The following is a 21,368-nucleotide window of genomic DNA, read 5'->3' as shown; positions in this document are numbered from 1 at the left end:
ACGATAGATTGTCTGGTGTAAAGCAGCCTATACTAAGCCATTATACTAGCAAACTATGCTGCCAGTTTAAGGGCCGTAGTTGCATTGTCAGGGATAGTTATTGTTGTTTATTCTGCTGTTAATAAAGATAGACCACTGCTGCAATCTACACCACCTCTCAATTTTTACTACCACATTTTAAGTGCACAATCTTGTCGCAATCAAAATGAGTGGCAAAATGACAGATGCTGGTGGAAAGGAGAAGAGGCGTGTTGGAAAAGGAAAAAAATGGTTTGTCCATGGAGAAGGTGGCAAAGCTCCATTAACATCTGCTGAAGATAGATCATCTTCCAGCAAAACTAAGATGTCTACTACTACCGTGGACAATCCGATGTGCTCCCTTTTTTACAGACACGAACAACTGGAACAAAGGTAGATGATGGCCAAAAAAAGAAAATGCTTGAATGGATCTCAAGTGGTCCAACAAGTGCCCTCTCCGCCACCTCAACTACTGCATCCAAAAAACACCAGTCCTCTGAGTTGTCATCCCAATCACACTTGCTTTCTCCCAGCTCTGAAGTCTCCATCCGCCCTGCACAGTATGGTGGAACTGAGATGGCTGAGTCTGCAGAGCTGTTCAGTCACACTATTGCCTGGGAATCAGAGGTCTACTCCGAAGCTACAGTGAGTACAGACCAGGAAATGGTCTGCAGTGATGCACAGAACCTTTGTGACTCAGATTCAGGCCGTGATGAACAAGTTTCTGAGCATAATGTTGACCCTTATTCACAAACTGAAACACCTGTTGTAATAGACAATGAGGAACATACTGATGACGATGAGACGCAGATACCAGATTGGGATGACAACTTAAATATTCGGTCAGGGCAAGAAGAGGCTCGGTCTGAGGGTGAGGGGAGTGCAAACACAACAATTGATGAGGGAGTTCTAGATCCCACCTACTGTCAACCCACAGTCAGGCACTCGAGGAGGTCAACAGAGGCGATGGAGGAGGATGCAACTGACGACGAAGTTACCTTGCGCCTTCCTGGACAGAGTCGGAGTACTGGTAGTACGTCTACAACTGCATCCTCAGCCACCACTGTGCCTCTGAGCACTAGTCGTGGTGAATCAGCAGGTCGCATGCCCTCTAAGCCTTGCCTAGCTTGGTCCTTTTTTGACATAGCAAAAGATCGCCCAAATTATGAGATCTGTAAAATTTGTCGTGATTCTGTTAGTAAAGGGCAAAACCTCAGTAGTTTGACAAATTCTTCCATGAATCGTCACATGAATAAATATCATATGTCCCAGTGGGAAGCTCACCGTGCTGCAATGCGGCCTAGCGGAGCGAACAATCCACCGCCTGCCCCTTGCAGTGCATCCGCGCACTCTTAATTTTCTAGGACTGTGGGGACAGCTGTCACACCTGGTTTTCCATGCACAACTTCCACCACTGTAGCCGCAACAGGCAGTTTGTTTGGTAGGTCTTCAGTTGGTTTGGAAGGGGAAACAAGTGCATGTGTACAGCTATCTCAGACATCGATAGCACCAACGTTGGATGAAGGCAAGATCATGTCTACGCCTGCACTTTCCTCACAAACCTGCATTTTTCCAGGGACACCCTAATCAAAACCGTCTACACACAGCAGCCAGATCTCTGTCCCTCAGATGTGGACAAATAAAAGGCCATTTCCTGCGACCCATGACAAAGTTAAGAGGTTGACTTTATCCCTCTGTAAGATCTTGGCTACCGAAATGCTGCCTTTCCGCCTGGTGGACACACAGGATTTTAGAGACCTTTTGTCTGTCGCTGTTACCCAGTACCAGATGCCCAGTCGCTACTACTTCTCTAAGAAAGGTGTGCCTGCGCTACACCAGCATGTCGAACACAACATCACCTCTTCCTTGAGAAACTCTGTGTGTGAACGGGTGCATTTCACCACCGATACTTCGACCAGTAAGCATGGAAAGGACGTTACATGTCGCTGACTGGGCACTGGGTAACTATGGTGATAGATGGTGAAGGGTCTGCTGCACAAGTCTTGCTGTCCCCACGACTTGTGTGTCAATCCTCTGTCTGTCCAAGTTCCGCCACTGCTTCTGCCTCCTCCACCTCGTCTGGGTCCTCCACCTCCGCCCCAAGCCTGCCTGGTCAGGCCACCAGTGTTCTAACTGCGCGGAAGGAATGACGCACCCCTCATTACTATGCTGGCAGCAGAGCGCAACGGCATCAGGCGGTCTTTAGCTTGAAATGTCTTGGAAATAAGAGTCACACAGTGGCTGAGTTGTGGGCAGCTCTGGAGACTGAGTTTAATAAATGGTTGTCTCCACTCAACCTGCAGCCTGGTAAGGCCGTATGCGACAATGCTGCAAACCTGGGTGCAGCCCTTCGCCTGGGCAAGGTGACACACGTGCCTTGTATGGCTCACGTGTTGAACCTTGTTGTCCAGCAATTTTTAACACACTATCCCAGCCTAGATGGCCTTCTGAACAGGGCACAAAAACTGTCTGCTCACTTCCGCCGTTCAACCACCGCTGCTGAGCGACTTGCATCGTTTCAGAAGTCTTTCGGCCTGCCGGTTCATCGCCTGAAATGCGATGTGCCGACACGCTTGAATTCGACTCTCCACATGTTACAGCGACTGTGGCAGCACCGTCGAGCCCTGGTGCAATACGTCATGACGTATAGCCGGGGCCAACGAGATGCAGAGGTGGGGCAGATCACCCTGATGGAGTGGTCTCAGATCAAGGACCTATGCACCCTTCTGCACAGTTTCGACATGGCGACGAATATGTTTAGCGCTGACAATGCCATTATCAGCATGACAATTCCAGTCATTTACATGCTGGAGCACATGCTAAACACTATTCAGAGTCTGGGGGTGGGACAACAAGAAGGGGAGGAACTACAGGAGGATTCATATGCGCAAGACACAACAACATCACCAAGGTCCAGACGTTCATCATCACCAATGCGGCAGGCATGGGACCATGGGGGACAGGGATCAACAAGGGCGCATAGTAGCAGGCGAAATGTTGAGGAAAGTGCAGGAGAACATGAAGAAATGGAGGACGAACTGTCCATCCATGGGCATGGAAGACTCAGCGGATGAGGGAGACCTTGGTCAAATTTCTGTTGAAAGAGGTTGGGGGGAGATGTCAGAGGAAGAAAGAACGGTTAGCACCTCTATGCCACAAACACAGCGTGGACTTGGTCCGCATGGCTGCGCAAGACACATGAGCGCCTTCTTGCTGCACTACCTCCAACATGACCCTCATATTGTCAAAATTAGAAGTGATGATGACTACTGGCTTGCCACACTATTAGATCCCCGGTACAAGTCCAAATTTTGAGACATAATTCCAGCCATAGAAAGGGACGCACGTATGCAGGAGTATCAGCAGAAGCTGTTACTCGATCTTAGCTTGGCTTTTCCACCAAACAACCGTGGTGCAGGGAGTGAATCTCCCAGTTGTAACTTGACAAACATGGGACGGTCTCGTCATCTTCAACAGTCTACCTGTACCAGTAGCACCGTATCTGGTGCTGGTAACAGCAATTTTATTGAATCTTTTCATAATTTTTTTAGACCATCCTTTGCAAGGCCACCAGAGACAACAAGTCTGACATAGTCAACGGCTGGAGAGGATGATACAGGAGTATCTCCAAATGAACATCGATGCCATGACTTTGCAAATGGAGCCTTGCTCATTTTTTGGCTTCAAATCTTGAAAAATGGCCAGAGCTCTCCACTTACGCCTTGGGGATTTTGTCGTGTCCAGCTGCCAGCGTTGTCTCTGAACGCGTCTTCAGTGCTGCTGGTTGTGTGCTGACAGATAAGCGCACGCGTCTGTCCAGTAACAATGTGGACAGACTGACGTTCATCAAAATGAACAAGTCATGGATCCACAAGGAATTTACTACCCCTGCGTCATCCTGGGGAGAGTAAATGCTTGTGGATTTTGAATGTGCTTGATGCAAATCTACCTGTGAAGTGTACAACTGGGGCACAAGTGCTGACACTGAAGGGGTGGGTGTGTGTGGGGCCCAATTTTTGGAAAAAAGGAGACTCCGCCTGGAGTAACCCTTGCTTACAGTGTTTTTAAAAATGATCCAAGATGAACAGAGCTGGGATCAGGAAATACTTAGCTACCTACCCCTGTGTCATCCTGGGGACAGTTAAGGATGGCATATTTTTGAATGTGCTTGATGCAAATCTACCTGTGAAGTGTACAACTGGGGCACAAGTGCTGCCACTGAAGTGGTGGGTGTGTGTGTGGCCCAATTTTTGGAAAAAAAAGGGAGACTCCGCTTGGAGTAACCTTGCGGTGTTTTACATGATTTTAGAAGGGCGTGCCATGCCTATATCTGTGTCTCCTCCTCTTTTTCCTTGTCCAGCTCTTTTGTTTTCGCATGAGTATATGTCCTTGTCACTTTCCCATGTGTTTGTGTTGTGTTGTGAGTTGTTTGTCACCTTTTGGACACCTTTGAGGGTGTTTTCAAGGTGTTTTTATGTGTTTGTGATTGCCTCCCATTGTTTCCTATGCGGTTCGAGTGGTTCGCCTAACCGGTTCGCCGAACCGAACTCGAACGAGACCTTCGTTCGGCAAACCGAACTCGAGCCGAACCGCGTCCGGTTCGCTCATCTCTACTCTTAACTTTTGCCAGAGCTGTGTATTTATATACTGCTCAAAAAAATAAATGGAACATTCAGAACTAGGATGTGGTATTTTAGTGTTCTCTTATTTTTCTTGAGCAATATATATATATATATATATATATATATATATATATTTATATATATATGAAATGTACACAATATATAGTTGTATAAAAATAAATAATTTAAAAAAAAAATGACATTTTATTTTTGATTCTCAGTGCACATAAAGCTGATGGCTACAGGCTGCCAATCCCAGCTGCCTGGCTTTACCTTGGCTGGCAATCAAAATACACGGAAGCCTTTTTTTTTTTTTTTGTAGTTATTTAAAAAAAAAAAAAAAACAAATTGTGTGGCTCCCGCTGCATTTTCTATTGCCAGCTAACGGTAATTCAAGCAGCTACTGGCTGTTAACCCCCACTGCTTGGTGTTACCTTCACTGGCAATGGAAATTCCAGGGAAGCCCTTTCTTTAAAAAAAGTTTTTTTACCAAAAAAAAAAGACGTCGGCTTTGCCATATTTTTGTATGCTAGCCAGGTACAGCAGGCAGGTATGGGCTGCCACCAACCACCATCTGCCTATTTGTACCCAGCTGGGAACCAAAAATATAGAGAAGCCCTTTTTTTAATTATTTCATGAATTTCTTCGCCCAATTTGCTTCGCCCAATTTTTGTGTCCAGCCAGGTACAACTAAGCAGCTGGGGATTATAATCTGCAGCGCAGGTTGGCCCAAACTTTCTAGGCTCCCCGCTGTAAATTACAGTCTGAAGCCGCCCCAGAAAATGGCGCTTTTATAGAAGCGCCATCTTCTGGCGCCGTATTTAACTCTCCCAGCGGCCCTGGTTGGCACGCTGGGTAATTAGGGGTTAATACTAGCTTTGTTTTGCCAGCTAGTATAAAGCATGAGATTCTTAATGTCAGGCCAAGTTTGACCCAGCCATTAAGAATCTCCAATAAAGGGTTAAAAATAGACACCACACAGAGAAAAAATACTTTATTAGAAATAAATACACAGACACACTTAGGGATTCCATCTTTATTACTCCGTCTCACCCCTCCACCATCCTGGTCTTCTTTCTTCTTCAACCCTTGCAGCTCTGCTATATAAGAATGCACTGGGGCGGAGGAACAACGCTTCTGCTCCCCGCACTCTAATCACTTAATGAGTGAGCAGAGACTGCTGGTTGGGAAAGTGTGACATCACCGCTGCCACCATTGCCATAGTAACCTAACAAGCGGGTTACTATAGCAATGGTGATCTCCGATCAACTGATTCCCGGCAGCGCTACTCATCACCAGCTGTGGCAGCAAATCCCTGCATATGGGCTGACTCTGGAAAGAGTGCCAACATGCAGGGAAGGGGAGCCAAGCATGTGCCCTAGCATCTCACCGGTACACGGCGCTCGCCGAGTATACCGAGTACTGAGATGCTTGGGCGAGCACCACGTACCGGCAAGATACACTGATAGGGCCTAGCATGACGTCATAGTCGTGTGACCAGTCTGTAACGAACAGGGTAATACAACATTCACACGTGAAGCGTCGGGAGACAGCGTCTGCAGGACTCGTCACGGGACCTGTAAGTATAATGAAATGTTTATTATTAACTGTATTCTTTATTTTACAGCCCCTCGCCCCATCCCATAACTGTAAAGTCCAAGTTCGGTGTTCAGAGGAAGGTTTGTGTTATCTCAGAACTCGAAATCGAACTTTACAAAATGTTCGGGCGGGGGTTCGCCCATCACAGTTAGTTACAGAGGACAAACACAAGACTGAGATATTAAATAGGCATTTCTCATCTGTGTTCACCAAGGAACTGACTGTACTAGGGATCATTCAACAAGTGAAAAATCAAAGTTCACCACCCGATATAATTAATTTAACACAAGAAGAAGTACGCCTATGTCTGAGTAAATTAAACATTGACAAATCCCCAGAGCCAGATGGCATTCATCCACGAATATTGAGGGAATTGAGCTCCGTAATTGACAGACCACTGTATCTCATCATTTTAGACTCGCTTGTAACAGGGTTGGTGCTTCAAAAGGATTGCTGTTGTGGTACCGATATTTAAGAAAGGTAAGAGGGTAGATCCAGGCAACTACCGTCCAGTAAGCCTGACATCAGTAGTATGCAAAGTTTTTGAGGGCATTTTAAGGGATGACATGCAAAAATATATTGCAGAAAATAATATAATAACTGGCAGACAGCATGAATTCATGAAAGATAAGTCGTGTCTAACCAACCTGTTGGGGTTCTATGAGGGGTTAAGTGCAAACCTGGATATTGGTAACGCAGCTGATGTGATTTATTTGGACTTTGCAAAGGCATTTGATACTGTACCACATAATAGCCTTATACTAAAGCTCCAGAAGCAAGGACTAGGGGAAACTATATGCAACTGGATAAGGAATTGACTAAAAGATAGGAAACAAAGAGTAGTCATAAATGGTACATTCTCTAAATGGGCTATAGTCAGCAGTGGGGTGCTGCAGGGATCTGTGCTAGGACCGATTCTTTTTAATCTTTTTATTAATGACCTTGTGGATGGGATTGATAGTAAAGTGTCAGTCTTTGCTGATGACACCAAACTATGTAGGATATTAAAAACTGACCTTGATAGTACAATATTACAAAAAGATCTGGATAAGATGTCAGAATGGGCAGATACTTGGCAAATGAGATTTATGTTGATAAATGTAAAGTAATGCACCCAGGAGTAATCCTATAACTGCGTATACATTAAATGGAAGTAAACTCGGGACTACAGAACAGGAGAAGGACTTGGATATTATCATTACAAATAAGCTGAGCAGCAGCACTCATTGTCAAGCAGCAGCTGCTAAAGCAAACAAGATTTAGGGTGTATAAAAAGAGAGATTAGATTCCGTGATCCCAACGTATTGTTACCCCTCTATAAATCACTTGTAAGGCCACATCTGGAATATGGGATCCAGTTTTGCGCTCCACATTTTAAAAAGGACATTCAGAAGTTAGAGTCAGTTCAAAGGCGGGCAACTAGACTACTACAAGGAATGGAAGGCCTCCCATATGATGACAGGTTGAAAAAGTTAGATATGTTTAGCTTAGAAAAAAGACGTCTCAGAGGAGATCTCATTTATATGTATAAATAGATGTGTGGTCAATATAAAGGACTGGCACATGACTTATTTCTTCCAAAGACAATACAAAGGACCAGGGGGCACTCACTGCGAGTGGAAGAAAAGCGATTCAGACAGCTAAATAGGAAAGGGTTCTTTACAGCTAGAGCAATCAGACTGAGGAATGCCCTACCACAAAAGGTAGTAGAGGCAGATACTATACCAGTTTTTAAAAAAGGACTGGATGATTTCCTCAGTACACACAACATTGTTGGTTATAAATGACCTAGTGACCAAATGTAGAACTGGTGGAGGAAGGTTGAACTAGATGGACCTAGGTCTTTTTTCAACCTAAGTAACTATGTAACTATGTAACATTATGTGAATGTCATAAATTGTATGTAGGGACAACATCTCAAACCGTGCATAACAGATTAAATTCACACAGACACAACATCAAAAAAGGATTTCTTTTACACGGTCTTTCTAGACAGTGAACCCTAATACATGATAAGAAAATGGCATTAAAAGTAACTCCGATGGAACAAGTTCCACAAAATATCCCCAATAGATTGGAAAACTTGGGTAAAAAAAGAGACAAATTGGATTTATAAATTGAACACACTAAAACCCATAGGATTAAACGAGGTCACTGATTTATTCTTTTGATTGACTCAATTTTATTAATATATTTTTTAAATTTTTAACAAATTTATAAAGCAGTTTTTATACTCACATTAGGTCTTTTATATGTTATAATTTATATTTTATTTATATTAATTTATATTTTACATTTTATATATTTATATATATTTAATCTTCATGTAATTTTATATATTAATATTTATTAATTCATAATTTTCACTGTTGTGTGCCCTGTTGAAATAATAGGAGCAGTTTTTTTATTCCATTGTATTTGCGTGATGTTAAACCTATATGTTCCAAGTACGGATGTGGTCTCCCTCTGTGGTTGTGCTGCTACATACAATTCTACAGTAGTCTCTTTTTCCACGGGTAGTCTTATATAGATCTGCACAACAGTGATTAATTCTAGGCTAAAATCTCTACTTTGTCTTCCAGTTTATAAACTCGTATGACCCAGGGCATGCGCGTTTTGCTTTTTTCTCATGCTTTTGAACCATAGTCACCTTTCACGCAATCGCAGTATGAATTTTCCCACAGTTTGTACTGAGATGAACTTTGTGGGCATGCACACTAGTGGTTTCTTCTGCCACTCACTTCCAGCTTTATCTTTAAAGAAAGGATAACTTTTATGCCGTGTAATTACACCTGGTAATAATTCACTTTATATTTTTTTATTTTTATTTCATTTCATCAATGGAAGTTTCACAGACTTTTCCCACAATTAACCCTTCACCTTACTTTTGGATCTACATTGTCCCAAATATTTCTGCCTTGGTATGATGGTTAGTTTGTGTCTTTATAACACTAGCATTGCTGGTTCGTGACTAGAGTTGACCGCGGTTCGCGGTTCGTGGTTCTCCAGTTCGCGGTTCGAGTGATTTTGGGGGCTGTTCTAGATCGAACTAGAACTCGAGCTGTTTGCTAAAGCTCGATAGTTCTAGTTACCTTCGAGAACGGTTCTAGCAGCAAAAAGCCAAGCTAATTACTAGTCACTCTGTGACTCACACTATTATGAAATTTCAGCGTATAGTGTGCGGGAACAGCGCATTCAGATCACTGCTGCTGGGATAATGGCGATCGCCATTTTTTTTTTTCCTTGTCTTCCTTCCCTAAGGGCGCGCGTGTAGTGGGGTGGGACAGTATGTCAGCCAATCCCAAACACACACACAGCTAAGTGGACTTTTAGCCAGAGAAGCAACGGCATGTGTGATAGGATGTCCATGTCACATGTCCCTGCATTATAAAAACGGGTATCTGCCCATCCGGACGCCATTATCTGCCTTCTGCGTCTGGGTGTCAGTCACCGCTGACGTAGCTCCTGTCTCCGATACTGCTGTGTACGCTCTACACACAGCGCTATACAGAATAGGGATAGAAGTTTCTATTAGCCCTTGTAAGGGCTAATAACAGCAGGCTCAGAGCCATAGGTGACAGTCAGGTCCGTGGAAACAGATTTTAACAGCTACAGATGATAACAGCTACATAAGGATAAGGCTGCACATCAAAGTTAGATAATGGTATAATGCCTCAAGCATATGGAAAAATATTGGAAAATACAATGAAAAATGCTACTTGCTAACTTGAACATGTGAATAATGAATTGCATACCTGCCATGAATATTAGGAAAAAGGAGATATTTAGCAATCGCATTGATCAATGTAACTGATTACATTACATTACATTGATCAATGCGATTGCTAAATATCTCCTTTTTCCTAATATTCATGGCAGGTATGCAATTCATTATTCCCATGTTCAAGTTAGCAAGTAGCATTTTTCATTGTATTTTCCAATATTTTTCCATATGCTTGAGGCATTATACCATTATCTAACTTTGATGTGCAGCCTTATCCTTATATAGTATGTATTTTTTGGCTTGCACTCATAATATATATATTAGTGCTCACTTCAGTTATCCTATTCAGTTACAGAAGATAACAGCGTCTGTGTAGCTAAGCTCAGGGACTTCCTCGCTGCATTTCCCCATTAGGAGGGATAGAAAGTGAGGCTTCCTTTCCTGTACACTGACCCACAACCCTGCCACTGTACCCTCCTGCCCGTTGCACACTCAAGCTCATTATTACTAAGCCATTATACTAGCAAACACTGAGTAAACTTAGTGGCATCCTAAAAGTGGCTGTTGGACTTCCATTAGTGTCCCACTAGTGCAAATCTATTTGTAGCACCTCTGCATTGTACACTCAAACTCATTGATACTAAGCCATTATACAAGCAAACACTGAGTAAACTTAGTGGCATCCTAAAAGTGGCTGTTGGACTTCCATTATTGTCCCACTGGTGCAAATCTATTTGCAGCACCACTGCATTGTACACTCAAACTCATTGTTACTAAGCCAATATACTAGCAAACACTGAGTAAACTTAGTGGCATCCTAAAAGTGGCTGTTGGACTTCCATTAGTGTCCCACTAGTGCAAATCTATTTGCAGCACCTCTGTATTGCACACTCAAACTCATTGTTACTAAGCCATTATACAAGCAAACACTGAGTAAACTTAGTGGCACCCTAAAAGTGGCTGTTGGACTTCCATTAGTGTCCCACTAGTGCAAATCTATTTGCAGCACCTCTGCATTGCAAACTCAAACTCATTGTTACTAAGCCATTATACTAGCAAACACTGAGTAAACTTAGTGGAATCCTAAAAGTGGCTGTTGGACTTCCATTAGTGTCCCACTGGTGCAAAGCTATTTGCAGCACCACTGCATTGCACACTCAAACTCATTGTTACTAAGCCATTATACTAGCAAACACTGAGTAAACTTAGTGGCATCCTAAAAGTGTCTGTTGGACTTCCATTAGTATCCCACTAGTGTAAATCTATTTGCAGCACCTCTGCATTGCACACTCAAACTCATTGTTACTAAGCCATTATACTAGCAAACACTGAGTAAACTTAGTGGCATCCTAAAAGTGGCTGTTGGACTTCCATTAGTGTCCCACTAGTGTAAATCTATTTGCAGCACCTCTAAATTGTACACTCAAACTCATTGTTACTAAGACATTATACTAGCAAACACTGAGTAAACTTAGTGGCATCCTAAAAGTGTCTGTTGGACTTCCATTAGTGTCCCACTAGTGCAAATCTATTTGCAGCACCTCTGCATTGCACACTCAAACTCATTGTTACTAAGCCATTATACTAGCAAACACTGAGTAAACTTAGTGGCATCCTAAAAGTGGCTGTTGGACTTCCATTAGTGTCCCACTGGTGCAAAGCTATTTGCAGCACCACTGCATTGCACACTCAAACTCATTGTTACTAAGCCATTATACTAGCAAACACTGAATAAACTTAGTGGCATCCTAAAAGTGGCTGTTGGACTTCCATTAGTGTCCCACTAGTGCAAATCTATTTGCAGCACCACTGCATTGCACACTCAAATTTATTGTTACTAAGCCATTATACTAGCAAACTATGCTGCCAGTTTAAGGGCTGTAGTTGCATTGTCAGGGATAGTTATTGTTGTTTATTCTGCTGTCAATAAAGATAGACCACCGCTGCAATCTACACCACCTCTGAATTTTTACTTCCACATTTTAAGTGCACAATCTTGTCGCAATCAAAATGAGTGGCAAAATGACAGATGCTGGTGTAGAGGGGAAGAGACATGTTTGAAAAGGAAAAAAAGGGTTTGTCCATGGGGAAGGTGGCAAAGCTCCATTAACATCTGCTGAAGATAGACCAACTTCCAGCAAAAGTAAGATGTCTACTACTTACCGTGGACAATCCTATGGGCTCCCTTTTTTACGGACATGAACAACTGTAACAAAGGTAGATGATGGCCGAAAAAAGAAAATGCTTGAATGGATCTCAAGTGGTCCAACAAGTGCCCTCTCCGCGACCTCAACTACTGCATCCAAAAAACACCAGTGCATCCAAAAAACACCAGTCCTCGGAGTTATCATCCCAATCACACTTGCTTTCTCCCAGCTCTGAAGTCTCCATCCTCCCTGCACAGTATGGTGGAACTGAGATGGCTTAGTCTGCAGAACTGTTCAGTCACACTATAGCCTGGAAATCAGAGGTCTGCTCCCAAGCTACAGTGAGTACAGACCAGGAAATGGTCGGCAGTCATGCCCAGAACCTTTGTGACTCTGATTCAGGCCGTGATGAACAAGTTTCTGAGCATAATGTTGACCCTTATTCACAAACTGAAACACCTGTTGTAATAGACAATGAGGAACATACTGATGATGATGAGATGCAGATACCAGATTGGGATGACAACTTAAATATTCGGTCAGGGCAAGAAGAGGCTCGGTCTGAGGGTGAGGGGAGTGCAAACACAACAATTGATGAGGAAGTTCTAGATCCCACCTACTGTCAACCCACAGTCAGGCACTCGAGGAGGTCAACAGAGGCGGTGGATGAGGATGCAACTGATGATGAAGTTACCTTGCGCCTTCCTGGACAGTGTCGGAGTACTGGTAGCATGTCTACAACTGCATCCTCAGCCACCACTGTGCCTCTGAGCACTAGTCGGGGTGGATCAGCAGGTTGCATGCCCTCTAAGCCTTGCCTAGCTTGGTCCTTTTTTGACATAGCACAAGATCGCCCAAATTATCTGATCAGTAAAATTTGTCGGGATTCTGTTAGTAAAGGGCAAAACCTCAGCAGTTTGACAACTTCTTCCATGAATCGTCACATGAATAAATATCATATGTCCCAGTGGGAAGCTCACCGTGCTGCAATGCGGCCTAGCAGAGCGAACCATCCACCGCCTGCCCCTTCCAGTGCATCCGCGCTCTCTTCATCTTCTAGGACTGTGGGGACAGCTGTCATACCTGGTTTTCCACGCACAACTTTCACCACTGTAACCGCAACAGGCAGTTTGCTTGGTAGGTCGTCAGTTGGTTTGGAAGGGGAAACAAGTGCGTGTGTACAGCTCTCTCAGACATCGATGGCACCAATGTTGGATGAAGGCAAGATCATGTCTACGCCTGCACTTTGCTCACAAACCTGCATTTTTCCAGGGACACCCTACTCAACACCGTCTACACACAGCAGCCAGATCTCTGTCCCTCAGATGTGGACAAATAAAAGGCCATTTCCTGCGACCCATGACAAAGCTAAGAGGTTGACTTTATCCCTTTGTTAGCTCTTGGCTACCGAAATGCTGCCTTTCCGCCTGGTGGACACACAGGATTTTAGAGACCTTATGTCTGTCGCTGTGCCCCAGTACCAGATGCCCAGTCGCCACTACTTCTCTAAGAAAGGTGTGCCTGCGCTACTCCAGCATGTCGTACACAACATCACCGCTTCCTTGAGAAACTCTGTGTGTGAACGGGTGCATTTCACCACCGATACTTGGACCAGTAAGCATGGACATGGACATTACATGTCGCTGACTGGGCACTGGGTAACTATGGTGATAGATGGTGAAGGGTCTGCTGCACAAGTCTTGCCGTCCCCACGACTTGTGTGTCAATCCTCTGTCTGTCCAAGTTCCGCCACTGCTTCTGCCTCCTCCACCTTGTCTGGGTTCTCCACCTCCGCCCCAAGCCTGCCTGGTCAGGCCACCAGCGTTCTAACTGCGCATAAGGAATCACGCACCCCTCATTACTATGCTGGCAGCAGAGCGCAACGGCATCAGGCGGTCTTTAGCTTGAAATGTATTGGAAATAAGAGTCACACAGTGGCAGCACCGTCGAGCCCTGGTGCAATACGTCATGACGTATAGCCTGGGCCAATGAGATGCAGAGGTGGGGCAGATCACCCTGATGGAGTGGTCTAAAATGAAGGACCTATGCACCCTTCTGCACAGTTTCGACATGGCGACGAATATGTTTAGCGCTGACAATGCCATTATCAGCATGACAATTCCAGTCATTTACATGCTGGAGCACATGCTAAACACTATTCGGAATCAGGGGGTGGGACAACAGGAAGGGGAGGAACTACAGGAGGATTCATATGCGCAAGACACAACAACATCACCAAGGTCCAGACATTCATCATCACCAACGCGGCAGGCATGGGACCATGGGGGACAGGGATCAACAAGGGCGCATGGTAGCAGGCGAAATGTTGAGGAAGGTGCAGGAGAACATGAAGAAATGGAGGACGAACTGTCCATGGACATGGAAGACTCAGCGGATGAGGGAGACCTTGGTCAAATTTCTGTTGAAAGAGGTTGGGGGGAGATGTCAGAGGAAGAAAGAACGGTTAGCACCTCTATGCCACAAACACAGCGTGGACTTGGTCCGCATGGCTGCGCAAGACACATGAGCGCCTTCTTGCTGCACTACCTCCAACATGACCCTCGTATTGTCAAAATTAGAAGTGATGATGACTACTGGCTTGCCACACTATTAGATCCCCGGTACAAGTCGAAATTTTGTGACATAATTCCAGCCATAGAAAGGGACGCACGTATGCAGGAGTATCAGCAGAAGCTGTTACTTGATCTTAGCTTGTTTTTTCCACCAAACAACCGTGGTGCAGGGAGTGAATCTCCCAGGAGTATCTCCAAATGATGCCATTACTTTGCAAATGGAGCCTTGCTCATTTTGGGCTTCAAATCTTGAAAAATGGCCAGAGCTCTCCTCTTACGCCTTTGAGATTTTGTCGTGTTCAGCTGCCAGCGTTGTCTCTGAACGTGTCTTCAGTGCTGCTGGGTGTGTGCTGACAGATATGTGCACGCGTCTGTCCAGTGACAATGTGGACAGACTAACGTTCATCAAAATGAACAAGTCATGGATCCACAAGGAATTTACTACCCCTGTGTGATCCTGGGGAGAGTAAATGCTTGTGGATTTTGAATGTGCTTGATGCAAATCTAGCTGTGAAGTGTACAACTGGGGCACAAGTGCTGCCACTGAAGGGGTGGGTGTGTGTGTGGCCCAATTTTTTGAAAAAAGGGAGACTCTGCTTGTAGTAACCCTTGCTTACAGTGTTTTTAAAAATGATCCAAGATTAACAGAGCTGGGATCAGGAAAGACTTAGCTACCTACCATGGTGTCATCCTGGGGACGGTTAAGAAAGGCGTATTTTTGAATGTGCTTGATGCAAATCTACCTGTGAAGTGTACAACTGGGGCACAAGTGCTACCACTGAAGGGGTGGGTGTGTGTGTGTGGCCCAATTTTTGGAAAAAAGGGAGACTCCGCTTGGAGTAACCTTGCAGTGTTTTACATGATTTTAGAAGGGCATGCCATGCCTATATCTGTGTCTCATCCTCTTTTCCTTGTAACGCTGTTTTGTTTTCACATGAGAATGTGTTCTTGTCACTTTACCATGTGTTTGTGTTGTGTTGTGAGTTGTTTGTCACCTTTTGGACACCTTTGAGGGTGTTTTCAAGGTGTTTTTATGTGTTTGTGATTGCCTCCCATTGTTTCCTATGCAGTTCGATTGGTTCGCCGAACCGAACTCGAACGAGACCTCCTTTCGGCGAACCAAACTCGAGCCGAACCGCGACCGGTTCGCTCATCTCTATTTGTGACCAACCTTATCTTTTTTCCATATATATATTTTATCTTTTTTTTAACTTTCTTTTTTTTTCATTTTCATGTTTTCTTTTAATTTTTTTCTAAAGGAACATGTTTAATATGTTTTGGACAATTGTGATTTAATTACCGATTGTACATCCCACTGATCGGCCACCAGCCTTTTTTTGAAAATTTGGGGGCGGTCTTAATATCAGTCGTTACTGAGACATGTGTATATATGGAGAGGAGACTCTGATGTACCAATGTGATTGATTTTTTTCTGTAATAATTGTCCTGAAGAAGGAGGCTGCGTCCTCCGAAATGCGTAGACCTGATTGAATAACAGAGAAAGTAATCAACTTCTGGATGTTAGATGTCAGTGCGGCATATCCCGGTTTCCTTCTTCCACATCTGTAACATGTCTCTCCAGGGCTGCAGCAGATGCCATTTTATGCCTATGTAGGAGTTGTGACTGGCACAAAACTTCTACAGGTTGGAACCTGACCTGTTGTCTTGTGAAATCCCACCAGATAAGACCTTATGTGTGCTTCTTATCCACAACATACCTTTATATGCTGACATAAAGTAGACATGTTGGAAATGTTATTTATTAACTATTTTCTGTGACATACAGTCATATGAAAAAGTTTGGGCACCCCTATTAATGTTAACCTTTTTTCTTTATAACAATTTGGGGTTTTGCAACAGCTATTTCAGTTTCATATATCTAATAACTGATGGACTGAGTAATATTTCTGGATTGAAATTAGGTTTATTGTACTAACAGAAAATGTGCAATCCGCATTTAAACAAAATTTGACAGGTGCAAAAGTTGGGCACCTCAACATAAAAGTGACATTAATATTTTGTAGATCCTCCTTTTGCAAAAATGACAGCCTCTAGTCGGTTCCTGTAGCTTTTAATGAGTTCCTGGATCCTGGATGAAGGTATATTTGACCATTCCTGTTTACAAAACAATTCCAGTTCAGTTAAGTTTGATGGTCGCCGAGCATGGACAGCACGCTTCAAATCATCCCACAGATGTTCAATGATATTCAGGTCTGGGGACTGGGATGGCCATTCCAGAACATTGTAATTGTTCCTCTGCATGAATGTTTGAGTAGATTTGGAGCGGTGTTTTAGATAATTGTCTTGCTGAAATATCCATCCCCTGCGTAACTTCAACTTCGTCACTGATTCTTGCACATTATGGTCAAGAATCTGCTTATACTGAGTTGAATCCATGCGACTCTCAAGATTCCCGATGCCGGCATTGGCCACACAGCCCCAAAGCATGATGGAACCTCCACCAAATTTTACTGTGGGTAGCAAGTGCTTTTCTTGGAATGCCGTGTTTTTTTGCCTCCATGCATAACGCCTTTTTGTATGACCAAACAACTCAATCTTTGTTTCATCAGTCCACAGGACCTTCTTCCAAAATGTAAATGGCTTGTCCAAATGTGCTTTTGCATACCTCAGGCGACTCTGTTTGTGGCGTGCTTGCAGAAACGGCTTCTTTGCATCACTCTCCCATTCAGCTTCTCCTTGTGCAAAGTGCGCTGTATTGTTGACCGATGCACATTGACACCATCTGCAGAAAGATGATGCTGCAGGTCTTTGGAGGTGGTCTGTGGATTGTCCTTGATTGTTCTCACCATTCTTCTTCTCTGCCTTTCTGATATTTTTCTTGGCCTGCCACTTCTGGGCTTACCAAGAACTGTACCTGTGTTCTTCCATTTCCTTACTATGTTCCTCACAGTGGAAACTGACAGTTTAAATTTCTGAGACAACTTTTTGTATCCTTCCCCTGAACAACTATGTTGAATAATCTTTGTTTTCAGATCATTTGAGAGTTGTTTTGAGGAGCCCATGATGCCACTCTTCATAGGAGATTCAAATAGGAGAACAACTTGCAAGTGGCCACCTTAAATACCTTTTCTCATGATTGGATACACCTGCCTATGAAGTTCAAAGCTCAATGAGGTTACAAAACCAATTTAGTGCTTTAGTAAGTCAGTAAAAAGTAGTTAGGAGTGTTCAAATCAAGAAATTCATAAGGGTGCCCTTACTTTTGCATCGGTCAAATTTTGTTTAAATGCAGATTGCACATTTTCTGTTAGTACAATAAACCTCATTTCAACCCAGAAATATTACTAAGTCCATCAGTTATTAGATATATGAAACTGAAATAGCTGTTGCAAAAACCCAAATTGTTATAAAGAAAAAAGGTTAACATTAATAGGGGTGCCCAAACTTTTTCATATGACTGTAACTCCCTGGTTTAAGGGCATAAAAATTCAAACTTTGAAAATTCTGAAATTTAATTTTGTCAAATTTGTCAATTTGAATCTCAGAATAACCACGATTCATTGAAGCATTTCAGAGCTATCAACTCATAAAGTGACAGGGGTCAGATTTCTAAAATTAGGCCTGGTCATTAACTGTCTTTGTTCTTAAGAGGATATATCTATAAATTACTTTTTATCTTAATATTAGAAAGTGAGAGCAAAAATATATTATATGACATTTCAATTTTTGTGAGACCAATTATTAAATTTGAGTGACCTTTTTAAGTGATCTTCAATGTAATTAGTAATTAAAAGCAATTATTTTATGTTTCTCTTACAGCTCTGGCCAGTAAACCTACGTATGTCAGCTACAGCAACCACGCTATATAGACAGCACTGATAAGACCGCCATTGAACAATGGGAGGGGCCAAACCAGTGGTCAAATGCCGCTCACTATTGAAACATCGAGATCGGTCAGGATGATTAGTTAACCCCTCATGGGGTGGAAAGGCGCGTCTGGCGCAGACAGGAGAAAACACCTGGCATCAAATGCCACAGGCCTGGGCACATTATCTTCCCTTCCATGCAGTGGATCAGGAACACATCATAACTTGTTATTTTGATCCAGATAAAATTAAATTGTATTGGTTTAAGACATTGTTTTTTAAATATTTTTTCATTTTATGTTCAGATATATACATTAATTAATTGAATATTTTCTTGTGCTTATTTTTCACAAAAGCACATCTATTTTGGGTGTGCCAATTTTATTGCATTTCAGTATTTTTTACTTCTTGATACAAATAAAACAAGTTATTTTTGTTCCTTATTGTGTTGTTGAAGTCAGGGTTTTCACTTGTGCCCGTATTAATTTCGAAAAGAAAATATTCTTGTACTTCTGCACAGTTATTCTGTACCCTTTCATCTTGCCTGCATCCTTGTTAATTGTACTGTTTGTTTTTTTTTACTTAGTTTTACCCACAAATTTCCCAAAGCTGAACAAAGGCCCCATTACAAATTTAAAGCTGATATTTTCTAATTCAATAATTTCATTTGAAATACAATTGTATTTGCTGCTTTAAAATCTAAAAAAAATATCAAAAACCTATGTAATGTAACTGACTAATTACAGCTCATATATGAAGATGACTGTAACAATTTTGTAGAAATCATGATTATTAGACCCCAAAAAATATATGTGAACAATTACATAATGCCAAAATAGATTTAAATATAATTGCCTTATTTAAGAATAAATATAATTTGGTCTCTCAAGGAGAGATCATTTTAAATCAAGATAAATCATTTGCCTCAATTTAAGTGATGGGGCTAAGATAAGTCTGAAATATTCTGTATTGAACTTGAAATCCTAAATGTTAAAGTTGCCTTCTATGGATTCAAATCTTACATTACAGGCCATATGCCATATATTGCCCACATCAGAGCTGATCTTATTGATCCATTTTGTTATTTTTTTTTAAATATGTATTCTTTGTACCCTAACCACATGAAATACCCAATAATGAAATTTTGTATTTTTGCAAATCTGAAGATTTGTTTGTTCTTGAAAATTTTAAGAAGTAATTTATCAGGAAGGTATTTTTTAATATGCACCAGATATACTTGCTTAATTTGGCATGTGGTATGTGAATAAAAGAGATATGAAAAAATAGGCAAGATTATGGTGGACTCCATTAAAACTATATTTTGTGATACCTTTTTCATGGAAACTAGAGAAAATCTGCTACTGTAAAGTTAAAGGCCTCTAAGGACCAATTGGGTCCTTGATAAATAAAATGGCCGCACATGGAGTCTGAATGCTTGTAACATACTAACTTCTGCAGCTGTGTTTTGATCAGTAAGGTCTATTTTTTTCCAGCAAACTAATAGTCAGTATTACATAAAAGTTTTTTTTAAAGAGGTTTTCCTCTGAACTATGATATTGATGACCTATCCTTAAAATGAGTCACCAAGATTAGATTGGTTGGGCTCCAATACCCAGCACCCCCACATCATCATGGCGAGACACCATTGCTCTGACACAATGTTAAGTGGCTGCTGTTGAATACTGCAGCTCAATTCCTTCTTTTTCTGAATAGGAGCTGTTCTTCATTATTCAGCAGTGGTTACCTAACACCATGATTGAGCAGTGGTGTCCACTCCTTATATTGTTACATCTGACTGCTAGTAAAATCTGATCCCGGGGGGACCTCTCCTAGAGATAGGTCATTATTAGTAATACAATTATGCTTAACCCCTTTAAGAATATACCTCCATTTTTCCTACTGCAAGTGACATTGCTATTTTTCTTGTCCCATCAATATGAATTCAGTGTTTTAATAGGATTCCATTGTGTGAATGGTAATTCCAGAAATTAACAAAATTCAGCAGCTAAATGACGAAGCAACAGTTGTGTGTCAATCCAGCCTATTACAATTTCTCCATTGTAGAAATGTTACTATGGTACAAGCACTTGGACTCCTCTTGGAGCAATGCATGGTAATAATGATTGAGCTAAATACCGATGTGGTATGATGGTACCTCTACATCTGTTACTGAAAAATACTATGCTGCAAAGCTGACTGACAAAAATAAATGTCTTTTTGGTTTTTACTTGGTGTTTGTCCCTAACAGTTGCCCTCCCACAGCCAGTTTGCAATGTATTTATTATGAGAGTCTGAAAATGATCCTCCACCCGTCACCCCATGCAAATCTTGCGCGGTGCCTGCGTTTATGCAAAATTGTGTGTGCATGAAAATCACAGAGAGTCTTGATAACGTCTTTTCTTTCTTTTCTACCTGAGTATTTCTAATAAAATGAAACATAAAAAGGAAATGCATAAAGTGCTTGGGTGTTATTATTTGAAGTGACTGGATGTTTCACTACACTGAAATGTTTGTAACCATACCTCAGACGTAACTCCAAGAAAGGAAAGTTTTGCCCATATTTAGCACTGCCATCTTTGCCACATAGATGGGCCAGTTCAATTAATGTATGTAACTATTCATACTACACATTATGAAGATACAGCAAAGTGTAAAGTCAGAACCCTTTGGAAATGTACAACTTTGACTAAATACAATGCATCACGCCACAAATATGCAATATGCTCTTGATGGTCCTATGCAATCTAAGGGAATCTAACTTCTTTGGTTATGTAAGGGTTTTGTAAGTCTGTTCTCTAAGTAAGTCAACACACAGCCATTAATGCCTAAACTGCAGGCAGCAAAAGTGTGTACACCCC

General features: G+C 42.2%; 1 protein-coding gene across 2 annotated transcripts in view; it reads left to right on the top strand.

The window, feature by feature from the left end:
- The window catches only part of GRM4 (glutamate metabotropic receptor 4), a 760,688-nt gene extending 739,729 nt beyond the window's left edge, over positions 1 to 20,959 (top strand). For both annotated transcript variants that reach the window (XM_075335864.1, XM_075335863.1), the window contains one exon: positions 18,464 to 20,959. In XM_075335864.1, the coding sequence (XP_075191979.1) occupies positions 18,464 to 18,523 (60 nt within the window). In that variant the 3' untranslated portion in view covers positions 18,524 to 20,959. The remainder of the gene's footprint in view (positions 1 to 18,463) is intronic.
- The last annotated feature ends 409 nt before the right edge of the window (positions 20,960 to 21,368 follow it).

This window comes from Anomaloglossus baeobatrachus, chromosome 2 (assembly GCF_048569485.1).
Source record: "Anomaloglossus baeobatrachus isolate aAnoBae1 chromosome 2, aAnoBae1.hap1, whole genome shotgun sequence".
NCBI lineage: Eukaryota > Metazoa > Chordata > Amphibia > Anura > Aromobatidae > Anomaloglossus > Anomaloglossus baeobatrachus.
Note: the sequence above shows the minus strand (reverse complement) of the source record. Positions and strands in the feature narration are given on the sequence as shown.